The 13,766-nt window shown below is 39.0% G+C and overlaps 1 protein-coding gene across 2 annotated transcripts in view; it reads left to right on the forward strand.

Moving 5' to 3' along the window:
- The window catches only part of PCSK5 (proprotein convertase subtilisin/kexin type 5), a gene marked incomplete at its 3' end in the record, with an annotated part of 393,680 nt that overhangs the window by 235,726 nt on the left and 144,188 nt on the right, over positions 1–13,766 (forward strand). For both annotated transcript variants that reach the window (XM_080912751.1, XM_080912752.1), the window contains exons 13-14: positions 3,769–3,905; positions 8,926–9,069. In XM_080912751.1, coding sequence (XP_080768877.1) covers positions 3,769–3,905; positions 8,926–9,069 — 281 coding nt within the window. The remainder of the gene's footprint in view (positions 1–3,768; positions 3,906–8,925; positions 9,070–13,766) is intronic.

Below are 13,766 nucleotides of genomic sequence, written 5' to 3' on the forward strand. Positions count from 1 at the left end.
ACAGGAGTAGAGGTGTCCATGGGAGCCAGAAGGTTTGGATTCTTTGGAACTAAAGTTAAAAGTGACTGTAAGCTGCCCACGATGGGTGCTGGCACCTAACTCAGGTCCTCTGGAGAAGCAGAGGTTAACTGCTCTTAACTACCAAACCAGCTCTCCAGCCCCCAAAACATTTGAGCACTTGAAGTAAGAAAAAGAAGGAACCAAATAGTATCTTTAAATACCCAATATCATAAACAGTCTATTATAGTGGGGCTTGGTGAAGGCTTGGAGCCATCAATACGTTCCACCCTGAGAAAGGCCTCCCAAGAGCACAGGCTAATGTCAGACCAGAGTGACATGTAATGTTTGAATAGCAGACAGTGGTTCTGAAATTAAAACCGTTTCCAGTCTTAGAAATAACTATAGCACATGGTTGCCAGGATTTATAAAGCGCCTTCTTGTTTCGCTGCCACACCTTCTTGGAAGCCTGTTGTAGCTGTGATATATTGACTAGACTCTTAAGTGAAAGGAGGGGGGAAATCCTATGCTAATTATATGAGTTATTTCCTAATGTGCTACAAATAATAGCACGCTCTTCTAGCAGGCTTCATCCTAGGTAATTAGTCTGAACACCACTCCCGAGCATAGGGCTGGGGCACCAACTTAATAAGTGGGTACAATTCGTGCCAGTTGCACCTCTCACATCATAGAGCCCACAGTTAGGAAGTCAGTCATGGACGAGCTGACTTCTCCACAGCAGAGGTAAATCTGGACCTGGATAATCTACTCTGGCTCTTAGCATCCTGCCTTTGCTTTATTACTGATGCTCACGTCAGTGTGTCGTCTGTCTGCTGGAGCTCAGACTTCTCTCTCGGCTGGCTAAAGGAAAGCATAGAGAGCTTTGGGTGTGAGCCTGATTTAGTTTATGGGCAGATTTACTCTCAAACTATTCTATGAGCTGTATTAACTTCCTGTTTAAAAAAAAATGAAAAGAAAAGAAAATACAGTTGCAATTACAGTGTTAAATGACAAAAATTATTGAAATATTGAATGAAAATCAGAACATGGAATTTACATACTCCCATTTTAAGTACTGGTGCTCAAGAAAGCCCAGGTCTGACTTGAAATGCACGTGCCCAGTTAGCTGAAACAGCAGTCCTTGTCTATCTCTGTCCCCATCAACTCTCAGCAGAATGTCAGCTCATATCTTGCTGCATTCCCATTCCTCAACTTTTAGAGTCATGTGACATTAATGAACATCTCAACTCTTGGAAAAATGAAGAGACCACGAAACCATAACCGTCTATGCATAGACAGAGCAAATGCATTTCTCAACTTTGAAACGGTTATTTGAATTTGATATAACATGTATCTCTACTTGACATTAGTTCTTTGTTCCAAATAGGATCTAAAAATGATTGACAGCAAAGGATTAATTCCAGAGGTGGACAAGGAAGGGCCACAAAGAACAAACACAGAGCCTGCCAATCTAGCTGGCCAGTAACTGACCCCTGAGCAATTAAAAGTTGACTCAGATTTTGGAAAAAAAGATAGTGGCCTCTAATCTCCTTTGCAAGTTTTATTTTTGATTGAAGGCTGTGAGCCAAATGTCCTGTCTAAACTGTTGGAGAACAGCTTTCATGTTCATTCTTAGAGGTATATTCTCACATAGCTTAGTGCTATGATGCCCTCAAATTACATAGTAAGCTCAACAGATCAGAGTTCAAGTTAGGGAAGGAGTCCTTCTAACTGGTTTTTCTTCTCAATATAATCCCTTTGATAGCCTCTGAGATAACTCCCAGTCTCTGCCTCAAAGTTGGTGCCTTTCAATGACTTACAAACATCCCACTCTTAAGAGTGTAAATTAATCACACATTGGCCCAAAGAGTTCTTGGTGATGTCTAGTTTCAAGCTATAAACTATGAATTGAACTTGTTTTTCAGTGGATTGTGGGATCTCCATTAACTACATCACTTGTATTCCACTGAGAGTCAATTACTATGGGAAAGAGCTCTTGCTTAGAAGATACCAGCAAAGAAACCAAGCACAGTATTTGACATGGGCTCTGTTGAGATGCTAACCAGCTCTCTGCTCAGAACAGCTTCACACGCAGGTTACGTTTAAGAATTATTGCCAGCCATTCACTGCAGCAGAGAATGTAACGAAGCATGTTTGCACTCCCAAGAACTAAGATAGCCTCTAGTAACGGGCTCCATTGACTTTTGTTTCCTTCAGGCTTTCTGAAATTAATTTTTGATGGTGAAACACTTAAGAACACTGCTTGATTTTCCTTTTCTTTCTTACAAAAGCATAGAAACATGCAGCCATTTTACTGTCTGTTGCCTTTCTCGGAAATATTGTTAAGTTGGCCAATTAGCTACCCTCATGATCGAGATGCATGCCACTGAACACTGCAGCTTTGGGAAACAGCTATCATTTTGGAGGGGATTCCAAACACAGTGACAAGTTGTATTTTTCTAAATCAGGTTTCTCACATTAGTCCTAAAGGAGATGGGTGCAGAACTTTATGGTTTTCTGGAAATACACGTTTTCTTCAGAGATCTGCTTAGCCACTGATTTACAAGGCAAACAAAAGTAAGCAGAGAAAAATCTAACCATACACCTTCTAGGACTTGTATGGTTTGAGTCATACAGCATGTAGGTCTTTGTGTCTGGCTTCTTTGTATCAAGTGGTGTTTGGAAAATTTATCTAAGCATGTCATGTTTTGTTTATCTACCATTTTATGGGGTAAACTGTGAAGAGGGCTCAGAATTTCAGAGCAACTTGCTCTCCAATCAGAAAGACTAGAATTAAGAATCCAGCAATCACATATCAAGCCAAATACCCCAACAATGCCTATAAACCCAGCACCAAGGTAGGTATAGACAGGAGGACCACTAGGCCTTCTGACTTCCAGCCTAGCTATGAAAATTTCAAGTGCAGATTCAGGAAGATACCCTGCCTCAAAAGGAATAGGCAGAGAGTAATGGAAGCCAGCACAAACTTCTGTCTTCCATACACATGCACATGTGTACAAATATGCACACACACACAAACTACAAATAAATAAATAAATCTGTCAATTGATGGCAATTGAAATTTACATGTTTTTTAAAGAATCTTTTAAATTTATGTATATTCATGTGTTCCTGCATGGATGAGTTTAGGTGTACCATATGTAGGTAGATTCCTCTAGAGGCCAGATGAAAACATCAAATTCCCTGGAACTAAAGTTAAGCACATATGGTGCTAGGGACCTAACCGGGGTCTAGCCATTTTACAGGATTTTACAATTATGAACATTTGTGCAGAGTTCTTTCTGTGGGCTTATGTTTTCAGTTCAGTTGGATAAATGTCTAGAAAAAAAAGGTGTTGAGATTTATGTATAGTGTTCTTTGAATTTTATTGGAACTCTACGGCTGTTTTCCTGAGTTTGGGTGCCATTTTGAATTCCCACCCCATCCCCATATGTGCTCCCCATACCCCTGGTATAAGAGGTCGTAATTGCTCTACCGTAATTGATCTACCCATTCAGCTCTTTCCTATCAGTCTTATGGACAGAGTATAGCTAGCTATCCCTTCCAATTGGCTATATGGCTACCCCTAAGCCAGCTTCTTTGTTGTACAATAATGTTGCTTTGTGTGGATCTGGCCATTGATGGTGTCTAAGACAAAAGACAAGTTAGTGTGTGAACATGGATGCTAATAAATACAGAGACTAATCATGCTTTTGGCTCTACTCTCAGCAGATTTTAGTTAATACACACCAAAAATCTGTGGTTTTTCAGGCTATTTGATCATTCCATGGAAGGGTTTAAGAACTGGGAGTTCATGACCATTCATTGCTGGGGAGAACGGGCTGCTGGGGACTGGGTCCTTGAAGTTTATGATACTCCATCTCAACTGAGGAACTTCAAGACTCCAGGTGAGAAATTGATTCAAATTAACCCATTTGTGTTGTGAAAGAAAGTGGTTAATTATATTTGAGCAAAAGAATTTTAGACAGGTGCTCTACTCTGGTTAGTTTTGTTATAGCAACAACCTGACACTGTCACTTCATAAAGAAGAATGTTTTTTACATCAGTGCTCTAGAAGATTTTTTTAGCAGCCTACTTTTAGCAAAGCTCATTAACCCCTGCAGGATCTACTCATTGAAAGACAAACATTAATGTATCAATGGAGCTGGAGCCCCATAGCCTAACTACGCTCCAGTAGGCCCTGCCCCTTAAAGGTTTCACTACCCCAACTGCAATGTTTGTATGCAACAGGCCTTGAGCACATAAACCCTTGAGGGACATGATTCATTTCATACGTATGTTAAATTATCTCCACATTTTCCAGTCCTCAAGGTAGGGCATTAATGGAATAAATTTCAAACATAAAATAAAGAATAAACATTTAGGTGTGAATAAGAGACAAATCCCTCAGAACTGCATCTGCCCACTTTTGTAGTTTGTGAAAGCCAAGCTTGTTCACTTGAATGCTTTAAACTGAATTATAGGCACATTAATTCACAACAGAGATAGGTTTCTCATTTGCTACTTTTATTACTTGTTTTTCTTTTGTTGTTGTTTGTTTGTTTCTCAAATTTTCATTTTCATTTCAAAAAGATAACGAACTTTGGCTGAACCAACTAGTCAAGTTACTACCAGAGGGTGGAAACGATGATATTCTGCCCTGCATAAACCCATGAGCCAAGGAAAATCAAACTTTTTGATGTATAGTGTGTGTCTTAGTCAGGGTTTCTATTCCTGCACAAAACATCATGACAAAGAAGCAAGTTGGGTAGAAATGGGTTTATTCAGCTTACACTTCCACATTGCTGTTCATCACCAAAGAGTCAGGACTAGAAATCAAGCGAGTCAGGATGTTACTTACTGGCTTACTTCCCCTGGCTTGCTCAGCCTGCTTTCTTACAGAACCCATGTCTACCAGCCCAGGGATGGCACCACCTGAAATGGGCTGGCCCTCCCCCCTTGATCACTAGTTGAGAAAATGTGTTGCAGCTGGATCTCATGGAGGCATTTCCTCAGCTGAGGCTCCTTTCTCTGTGATAACTCCAGCTTGTGTCAAGTTGACACAAAACCAGCCAGCACAGTGTAGAAATAATGATAACAATGACAGTTTCCAGCCCTCTAAGTTTCCATAACAAATCAACTAAGTCCTCTTCATGTCCATGTTTGAAGCTTTTTTATTATATATTAAGGAAAAGCACATACAATGGGAGATTTAATTGTCCATGATAGAGCCCTGGGCAGTTATTTGACTTCAAAATGAGTCAGCTTACTAACACTTATACAGCTTCCCACCCACCTACAAATGCCTTCACTGATGTCAGCAGTGACATTCTTGGTGCTCTGTCCATTTGCAGAAGGTTCAGATTTGAGAGACACTAAAAGACTTATATCCAACTCCAGCCATGTGCTGATTTAGAACAGGATCCCCCAGACATTCCATAATCACAATAATAACTCACATTTGCCAAGGTGGTTCTCAATAGAATTCAGGGATGAAGCTCGAGTTCACTGGCACTTTGCCTGCCTATCAAAGAAGATTATTCATTTGAGAAGATCTATGTTGACCATTATGTTATATATATTTTTCTCCTCAATTATTTGGTGTATACAGCTTGATTCTACCATGTAGGCTCAAAGACCCCATAAGGAGGAGGCCAAAACCTATGGTTCATCCATGTATGAAGCTAGAGAGATGACTTATCAGTCACGAGTGCCACTATACAACTGTAAGGGCCTGACTTTAGATCCCAGCACCCACATAACAAGCTGGGTATCCTGGCATATACCTGTAACCTCAGGAACCTGTAGTCCCAACTCCAAGGAGGGGCAGAGACAGGAAGATGGTTGGTGTTTGATGACTGAGTAAACATGATCCCAGGGTTCAAAGGCAGATCTTATACCCAAGGAGTAGGTGCAGAGTGACAGGAGAGAGCACGCAACAGTCACCCTCTTCTGGTGGTGGCTGCTCCTAGTACCTACTCGTGAGTACACATATAAGTAAATAAAATACTTTTTTAAAGTTTTTCTTTAATGAATACATCCCCTCTCCCTCAGCATGTTATCTGAATACAATAGTGGACAGTTTTATCCCAAGATCAAATATGTGTTCCAGAAACACAAAGAAGCTATTAAAGATAGACCCAAACCACAGTTCTAGACACTTTTGCTTTTTCCTAATCCATGTGGTTCCCAGGGCCCTCTCTTCCTTTCTTCTCCCTCCTCGTCAGCGTTCCTGCCATGTAATACATAATGTTTAGAGTCGAGAACAGCGTGGGGAATTGGTGTGCATCTGCAGTTCACTGCTCCCAGATGACCCAGATGATTCCACCTTCTGTCGGAACAAACGTGGGCCATGTGGCAGTGGTATAGCAAAGAAAAGTGTGGATACAGGGGACATGTCCATAGAGACCCTGAGACAATTTTTAACTAAGCAAACTACCTGTGTTTTTCATCATCGACAGGTATAAGTAATTCTTCACCCGAAGAGCTCCCAGAGCAGGCTTCCATTTAGGTATTCACTGTAAGCAAGAGTTGGTAGAGATGACAAGCCATTCTGCCCTGGAGGAGTTAAGAGTCTCCCCAGAGGCTCCTATGCATCTATGCTGAAAGCTCTCTGAAGTAACTCCGATTCATTCTGGCTTCTCCTTACACAGTTGGCTCTCCACGTCTGTGTGTTCCAGTTCTTCCATAGCCACAGATTCAGCCAAACCTATACCAAACAATATTTGGGAAAAGATTACATTTATTGTACATTGCTGGGTTTTAATTCCATAGACAATACAGTATAATGATGACTTACCTTTTATTTGGTAGTAAGAGTAACGCAGAGATGATTGGAAGTACACAGGTAGATATCTGTAAGTTCTAAGCAGATTTCCTATAAGGGACTTGAGCACCTATGGATTTTCTATCTGTAAATGTTGGAACCAATTCCGCACAGATCTTGAGGGACAACTGTATTATATAAGCATTTACTTTAACCATAGTCAATACCAACGAGTTCTTTATATGCCTTGTTGCTCTAATACAACTACGTGATCTTTTATATCCTTCTTTCTATTCTTTCGTAATAAAATTAGTCACACCTTTGATGAGGAACGTTGCCATTTACAAGTGTATTTGTCCAGAATTGCATCCTTCTTTCTATCACACAAAGTCCCACACTAGGTTTCTCTGTTTGTGAATGGTGAGGGATTTCTCTAGCTGATGAAATTTTTGTTGGATGTGTAGAATTTTTCTATCCAGACATACAAAATCTAGAGGTTCCTGGTGCCACACTAAGTTTAGATTTGTGTATTTTCCTCTCCATTTAAAAGAATAGATGCGTACTAAGTGCTTAGATGAGTGAAGCATATACCTGTAATCACAGCACTCGGGTTCCGGGGGAGAATCAGGGCAAGATCAAGACCAGCCTGGCTTGTGCAATGAAGAGAGGGGAGGAAGAGAGAACTACAGATTATAGTCTTGTCAGAATATCCTTAATAGTGGTCCCCAGACAAGGGATAATCACCTTTGAGGCAACTTTCTGAAATAGTACATGAGGTAAACTTTCAGATCCAAATATTTACAGGTAGTGGAGACATGAGATGACCTGGCATCCTTGTTCTGGGTACTTCATAAGAATTCTAGCAGAGGTCCTGTGGAAAGGGTGATTCCTCCATCACTGCTACCTCAAGGTCATCAAATAAGTCACCTACATTCAGTGGCCATTCTCTTCCCACCACTACTCATGCCTGTTGCTTAAAATTATGACACAGGTAGCCTTCATCTTGCGAAAAGTGTGGCCACTAGCAAAGAAAAGGTACCCAAGGGCAAGCTGCATACAAACCAACTCTACTAGCTTAACACATTGATCCAAAGCCCTGAATGTCCCAGAATTAGCGATGAATCAGATCTTAGGGTGAATCAGCAGAAAAGTATTAGACATGGGGCTGGAAAGATGGTTCAGTGGGTAAGGGTGTTTACTATCAAGACTGGCTACCTGAGTTCAATCCCAGAATCCCCATGATAAAAGGAAAAGGCTGTCTCTCACAAAGTATCCTTTCATCTACATACATGGCCTTACACATTCATAGCTAATTAATGAAACAAGGATGTTTTTTAAAAGATTATTTAAAGATCACATAAACAAAATGCAATGAAAAGACTATTAGTTTTATTATATTTTTCTAGACTAATAATATGTGACTTTTCCTTCAGGAAGGTGGAAAAATGGTCCATTCCATTCTAGATGATGTACCCATAATAGACCAAAGAAAGAATTCCACCCAGGTCTAGGTTGATAAACCATGGAGTTTTTTAGGGTAACTTACAGGAGTATGCAGGAGGAGCTACCTACAGCCTACACTGTCTAAAAGAGTGTTCTGCAGTGATGTAGTTTATTATCCATGGCCTTGAGAGTACCATCTCGAGGAACTCAATTATTTTAATTAATTTTAATTCATTTATATTTAAGTAGCCAAATATATTTAGTGGCTACCATATCAGACAGCACTGTTTTTAGAATCATATATGTACAAATATTGAACACTGATTTTGAAATTAAGTGGCACAAGGAATTGGTTTTCTCTTATTAACACATCAGACAATATTTAAAAAAAAACTCAAAAGCTCTAGAAATATCATACTACCTAGAACAAAGCAGACAACTAGTATTCTCTTAAATAGCTATAATTTGTAATTCATCCCTTGATCCAGTGGTCTGAAGTATGTTTATGTCCCAGGCTTTCTATTGTGGGTGCTCACTGAATGCATGGCATGAGAACTGGGAAATACTTATTTCTGCAAACTGGAGGAATTCCCATTTCTTAAGATTCCTATAAACTTCCCACCACCCCACTATTGCTGTTTTTGTTGAGAAGGGCTAGCTTAAGGAAGCTGAGGAGCTAAGAGAGATTATCTGATCGCTCTCTGTTACTGTTTCTCAAGGTAAATTGAAAGAATGGTCCTTAGTCCTCTATGGGACGTCTGTACAGCCATACTCCCCAACCAACGAGTTTCCCAAAGTGGAACGCTTCCGCTACAGCAGAGTGGAAGACCCCACAGACGACTATGGTGCTGAAGATTATGCAGGTGAGTTGGACAACTTTAAAAAGCTTGGGCATGTTCCTGGCTTGTAAAGTCATATGATGTAATTGCCATAAAGTATGCTGTCAGAGTTATGGCATAATGTTCATAATATTCAGCATCTATCCATAGTCTGGAATATATTTTTCCTCCACAAAATATTTGTGTGTATATTAGTTTACTAATAAATTTATGTATTTAAATAAATAAATGTGTTGTCTATACAGATAGCCCATTCTGTGACTCTAGGATGATGTATTTTATCTGTAATTTGAGATAAAAATTGCTAAGAATTATACATTATTTTAAACAGGTTTGAAAAAACAGGTTTTCTGTCTTTTCAGATGAATTAGTGAGGGTTCCCTAGAGGGACAAAACTTACAGAATAAATATATATAATCAATATTATATCTAACAAATATAATATATGTATATATACAGAGAGGGAGAGAGAGAAGGAAGAAGGGAAAAGGAAGAAAGCAAATTTATTAGAACGGCTTACAGGTTGTGGTTCAACAATGGCTGCCTAGGAATGTAATGTCCTAGAATTCAGTACTTCAGTTCATGAGGCAGGAGTCTCAGATGGTCTTCGGTAAATGCTGCAATCCTGAAGAAATAGCCTCTGAAGCAAGTGAAGGAATAGACATGCCAAAGAGAGCAAGAGCAAGCTTTCTTCTTCCATATCCTTTATATAGGCTCCTCCCAGATGGTGTGTTCCAATTAAAGGTGGGTCTCTCCACCTCAAAAGGTCCAGATCACAGGTATATCCTCCAACCTCAGAAGATCCAAACTACAAGGGGTCTTCCTACTTTGAATGATCTTATTAAGAAAAACAATTCCTCACAGGTGTACCCAGCCACATGGGTTTTAGTTCATTCCAGATGTAGTCATATTGGCAACCAGAAATAGTCATTGCAGCATGGATCTTAAATTATTTCTTTAGGGAAGGTTTTGTTCTGATATTCCTGCTACAAAGCAAGCAATCAGTTTGAGGATATGGAAGACTCTGTCACGCTGAATTCCAGACAAGCATTCCAGGCTCCACAGGCCAACTACAGGTGTTAACAGTGTTCATTCTTGGCTGCCATGACTGGAAAAAAAGGGGGGTTAGGAAAAGGGAATATTTCTAAATGGTTATAGCCAGTAAGCCTAAAATTATCTTCTCTGTAGTTTTCAAGATGAAATGCCACATTGCTTTACCCATTTTCTATTCAAAGTTATAGCCAGGCCCTCTATCCATAACTTGCTACCTTTCACATTGTCTCAAGGCTCCTGAGAACATGCTAGTTATCCCGTCCCAAAGGTGTGACTTTTTCATATGAGTTGTTTCACAGAAAACACTAATAGATGTGGTTTGTCATTCATACTTATACATACATATATAATTTCTGTTGTCTATTTGCAAAAATATTATCCTTTAATATCAGCTAAAAATCCATAAGCTTTGTCTTGGTAATCTCCAACTGGCTATTTCCATCTGGATTGCTTTGATTTGGTGTGTACAGAGCAGGTTGAAACTCACTTTATTTTCCAAAAAAATACATACAGTTGACTGAGCAGTTTCCCTTTTTATCAACTCTGATGCATTCTTTATAACAATATAGTGAGTTCTTGTATCAAGGTCTCTGCAATCTCACTATTTTAACTGATAATTAGTAAACCTATATCACCTGCTATAATGTCTTTTTTAATTTCTGTTCCATGAGGATTTTTCTTTTATTCTTTTTTCGTCTTTCTCTTCCTTCTCTTCTCTCCTCCTGCTCTGCCTTAATTTCTGTTGCTTTAGTAAAATGAACAGCAACTTGGGGAGAGAAGGTGTTACTTCTGGTTGTAGTCTACAGCCCTCTGAGAAGGGAAGTGATGGCAGGAACTGGAGCAGAGGCCATGGAAGAACACTCCTCGACGGGCCTGCTCTCCATGGCTCTCTCATCTTGTTTCCTCAAATACCTCATGCCCACCTGCCAAGGGTGGTGCTTCCCACAGCAGCCTCAGCACTCCCACATCAAGGAAAGACTGCATGTTATTACCACAGGCCAATTAGGGTTAGGCAACTCCTCAACTGAGGTTCCCTCTCCCCAGATAACTCTGCTAGGTCAAGTTGTTGACAAAAATTGAATAAGTAGCCTCCCCTCCTTCTTCTCTCCTCTTCTTCTGTGCTGGGACCCTAGCACACTCTAACATGCACCCTGCCTTCAACCCCTGTGGTCTACTTTAATATTTGTCTAACATCTACTTCTAGTTTTTACAAAGATCTTTGGACTTCTGTTCTTCATATAAAATTTCAAATGGCTAAGGTTGCATTTTTAGTTTCCCATATGAGCATAACTGGAATTTACACACAGTCTCATGGGAATACTGGTGTTTTTTAAATTAGTCTTTCCCTATAAAACAGAACATGTCTCATTTTACTAAATTTCTTTAACTTTATGTAATTTTCTTTTTTTGGTATTCTTTGGGTCTTGTTGCCTTTGTCATACAAAACATCCCATTTAGAAGCTTCATTATCCCACTGCATTGTTATCTTAAATCTGAGCATGCCACTGCTTTTCTTTTATTAATATGTTTTAAAGTCGATTTTCTAAAATTGTTTGCTTTTTTCTTCAGGCATCCAATTCTAGGGGCATCCTGCCCTTCTAAAATAGGCTGTATAACATTATTTGCCAAAGCTTTGCCTAATGGAGAAGTGTTTATAAATAGAAATTGAATGTATTTTTAAACAAGAAATATTTTGTTCCTGTAGTTCACAGATTCCTCTCTTGACACTGAGATAAATACATTTAATTAAGCACTTGATCAGAACATCTTAAATGTTCAGTAGGTTCTTCTTCTATAAACAGGTAGTATACTGAATTCAATAACGTTTGGATAATTAAGACCAAATGAGCTAACCAGAGCTAGATTGTGTCCGATTTTGTCCCATCTTGTTTAGCTTTGAGCTTGTCATGTTACTGTTTATATTAGAACTAGAAACCATTTTATCTTTTATGACAGGAGATAGTGTAGCCAAAGCCATAAATGGAGCACAATAGTAAATACGCTATTACTCTTTCTTGTATCACAATTTTGACAATTTCAAATTTGGTAGTATTAAAATTCTGAACACAATAACATCCCCTTCTCTCTTTTCTGATTACATTTCTAAAACACTGATGTTGACATTTGTAAGAGAACAAAGACACTTTTATGTCACCATTATACTGAAATTCACAACACCAGATAGCATCTGGGGCAAATTAAGATTATAAAAGAAAGCTTTACATGTGAACCTGTCATACAGAGCCCATTGGTATGTATCATGAATACATATTTGTTGGCTTTTTTTAACTTATAAAATATTATCTAGTGAAAATGTTGGGGTACCTATGACTCCTTTTCCCTGTGAGAATTTGTGGCAGCATGTGTGTAACCTTTTCTGGAGCACAGTTGACTGTTTCACTGAATTTCAAAGACTCTGATACCCACATCTGCCTTAACTCACACAACACAGTCATCCCTCCTTCCCCAATACACCAGTGGTAGATGGCTGAACTGTCCAGAATTGTACTGGCTGTGAAATTTAATTTGGAAATCAATTAAAGGCTCTTGGGGAAAGAGAAATAAGCAGTGTTGTCAAATGACTCTTGCAATTAATCAGGAATGCCTTTAAGCCCTCAGCATTAGAAATCACTTATTTCATTCAGACCACGAGGACATTTCAAATACACAATCGGCTTTCTTGAGACAGATCTGGACCAGACATCTGGATGCTTCTTGATCTCAGCTGTACAAGCTGGGCAAGCCATTGTAACTCTTTGAAAATCGGGCTCTCATCAGTAACTACATCTCTTTCCATGTCCTTCTACCTGAGTTCTATCTTTTATGTTTACGTGATTTCAATAAATATAGAACCTATGTCTATAATGACTGAAAGAAACGTTTGAAGGTTCAGCAGTTAAACTTTTTTATTAAAACAAGTAGAATTCAAGAACTTCTAATTCCCATCAGCTACATTTTGCACATTTCAAGAAATTATTTCTTGGTACTTAAAATAAAAAATTTTTGATGGGAAGTCGCTTAACAATTATGAGTCCAAATATCTTAAAAGTTGGAGATCAAGTAGAAAGAAGTCGGAGCCTACTGGAGTTCCTCCTGCTGTCAGAAGACTGCATCAGCCACAGAGCACAAGCACCCCACTGCCACGGTTGGCTTACTATGAGTTGTTTCTCATATGATACCGAAGGAAAGAGAACTGAAGGATCTTCATCACAAGTATGGATTTCTCTAATTTAGTTTGCAGGTTTGGATGTAGATGTCATTTCTTTCGTTGAGCTGTACATTAACCAGTGGATAGGACACAGATTTAAATATATCTGTGCCTGAATCACCTGCTTTGTGTCCCAAGATTAGAGGCTGATAAATGTGTGCCATATACTGCAATGATATTTCATGATGGCTGTGATATTTCAGAGACATCCAGTGGCTTTAATGATTTTAAACAAGGCTCATAATCGGCTCTAGGTATTGAATAATAGAGTTTTATTTCTCTTTTGTCAACAATGTCGCTTCTTATTTTTCAGCAAATACCATATATTTTATTGTTATATGTAGTAACTACAGTCATTTTTTTCCTGATTAATTGTGAGAGTCACTTGATAACACTATTTTTTTCTTTTCCCAAAAGCCTTAAATTGATTTCCAAATTAAATTTCACAGCTAGTACAATT

Source organism: Micromys minutus (genome assembly GCF_963924665.1).
Source record: "Micromys minutus genome assembly, chromosome: 2".
In the NCBI taxonomy this organism is placed as follows: domain Eukaryota; kingdom Metazoa; phylum Chordata; class Mammalia; order Rodentia; family Muridae; genus Micromys; species Micromys minutus.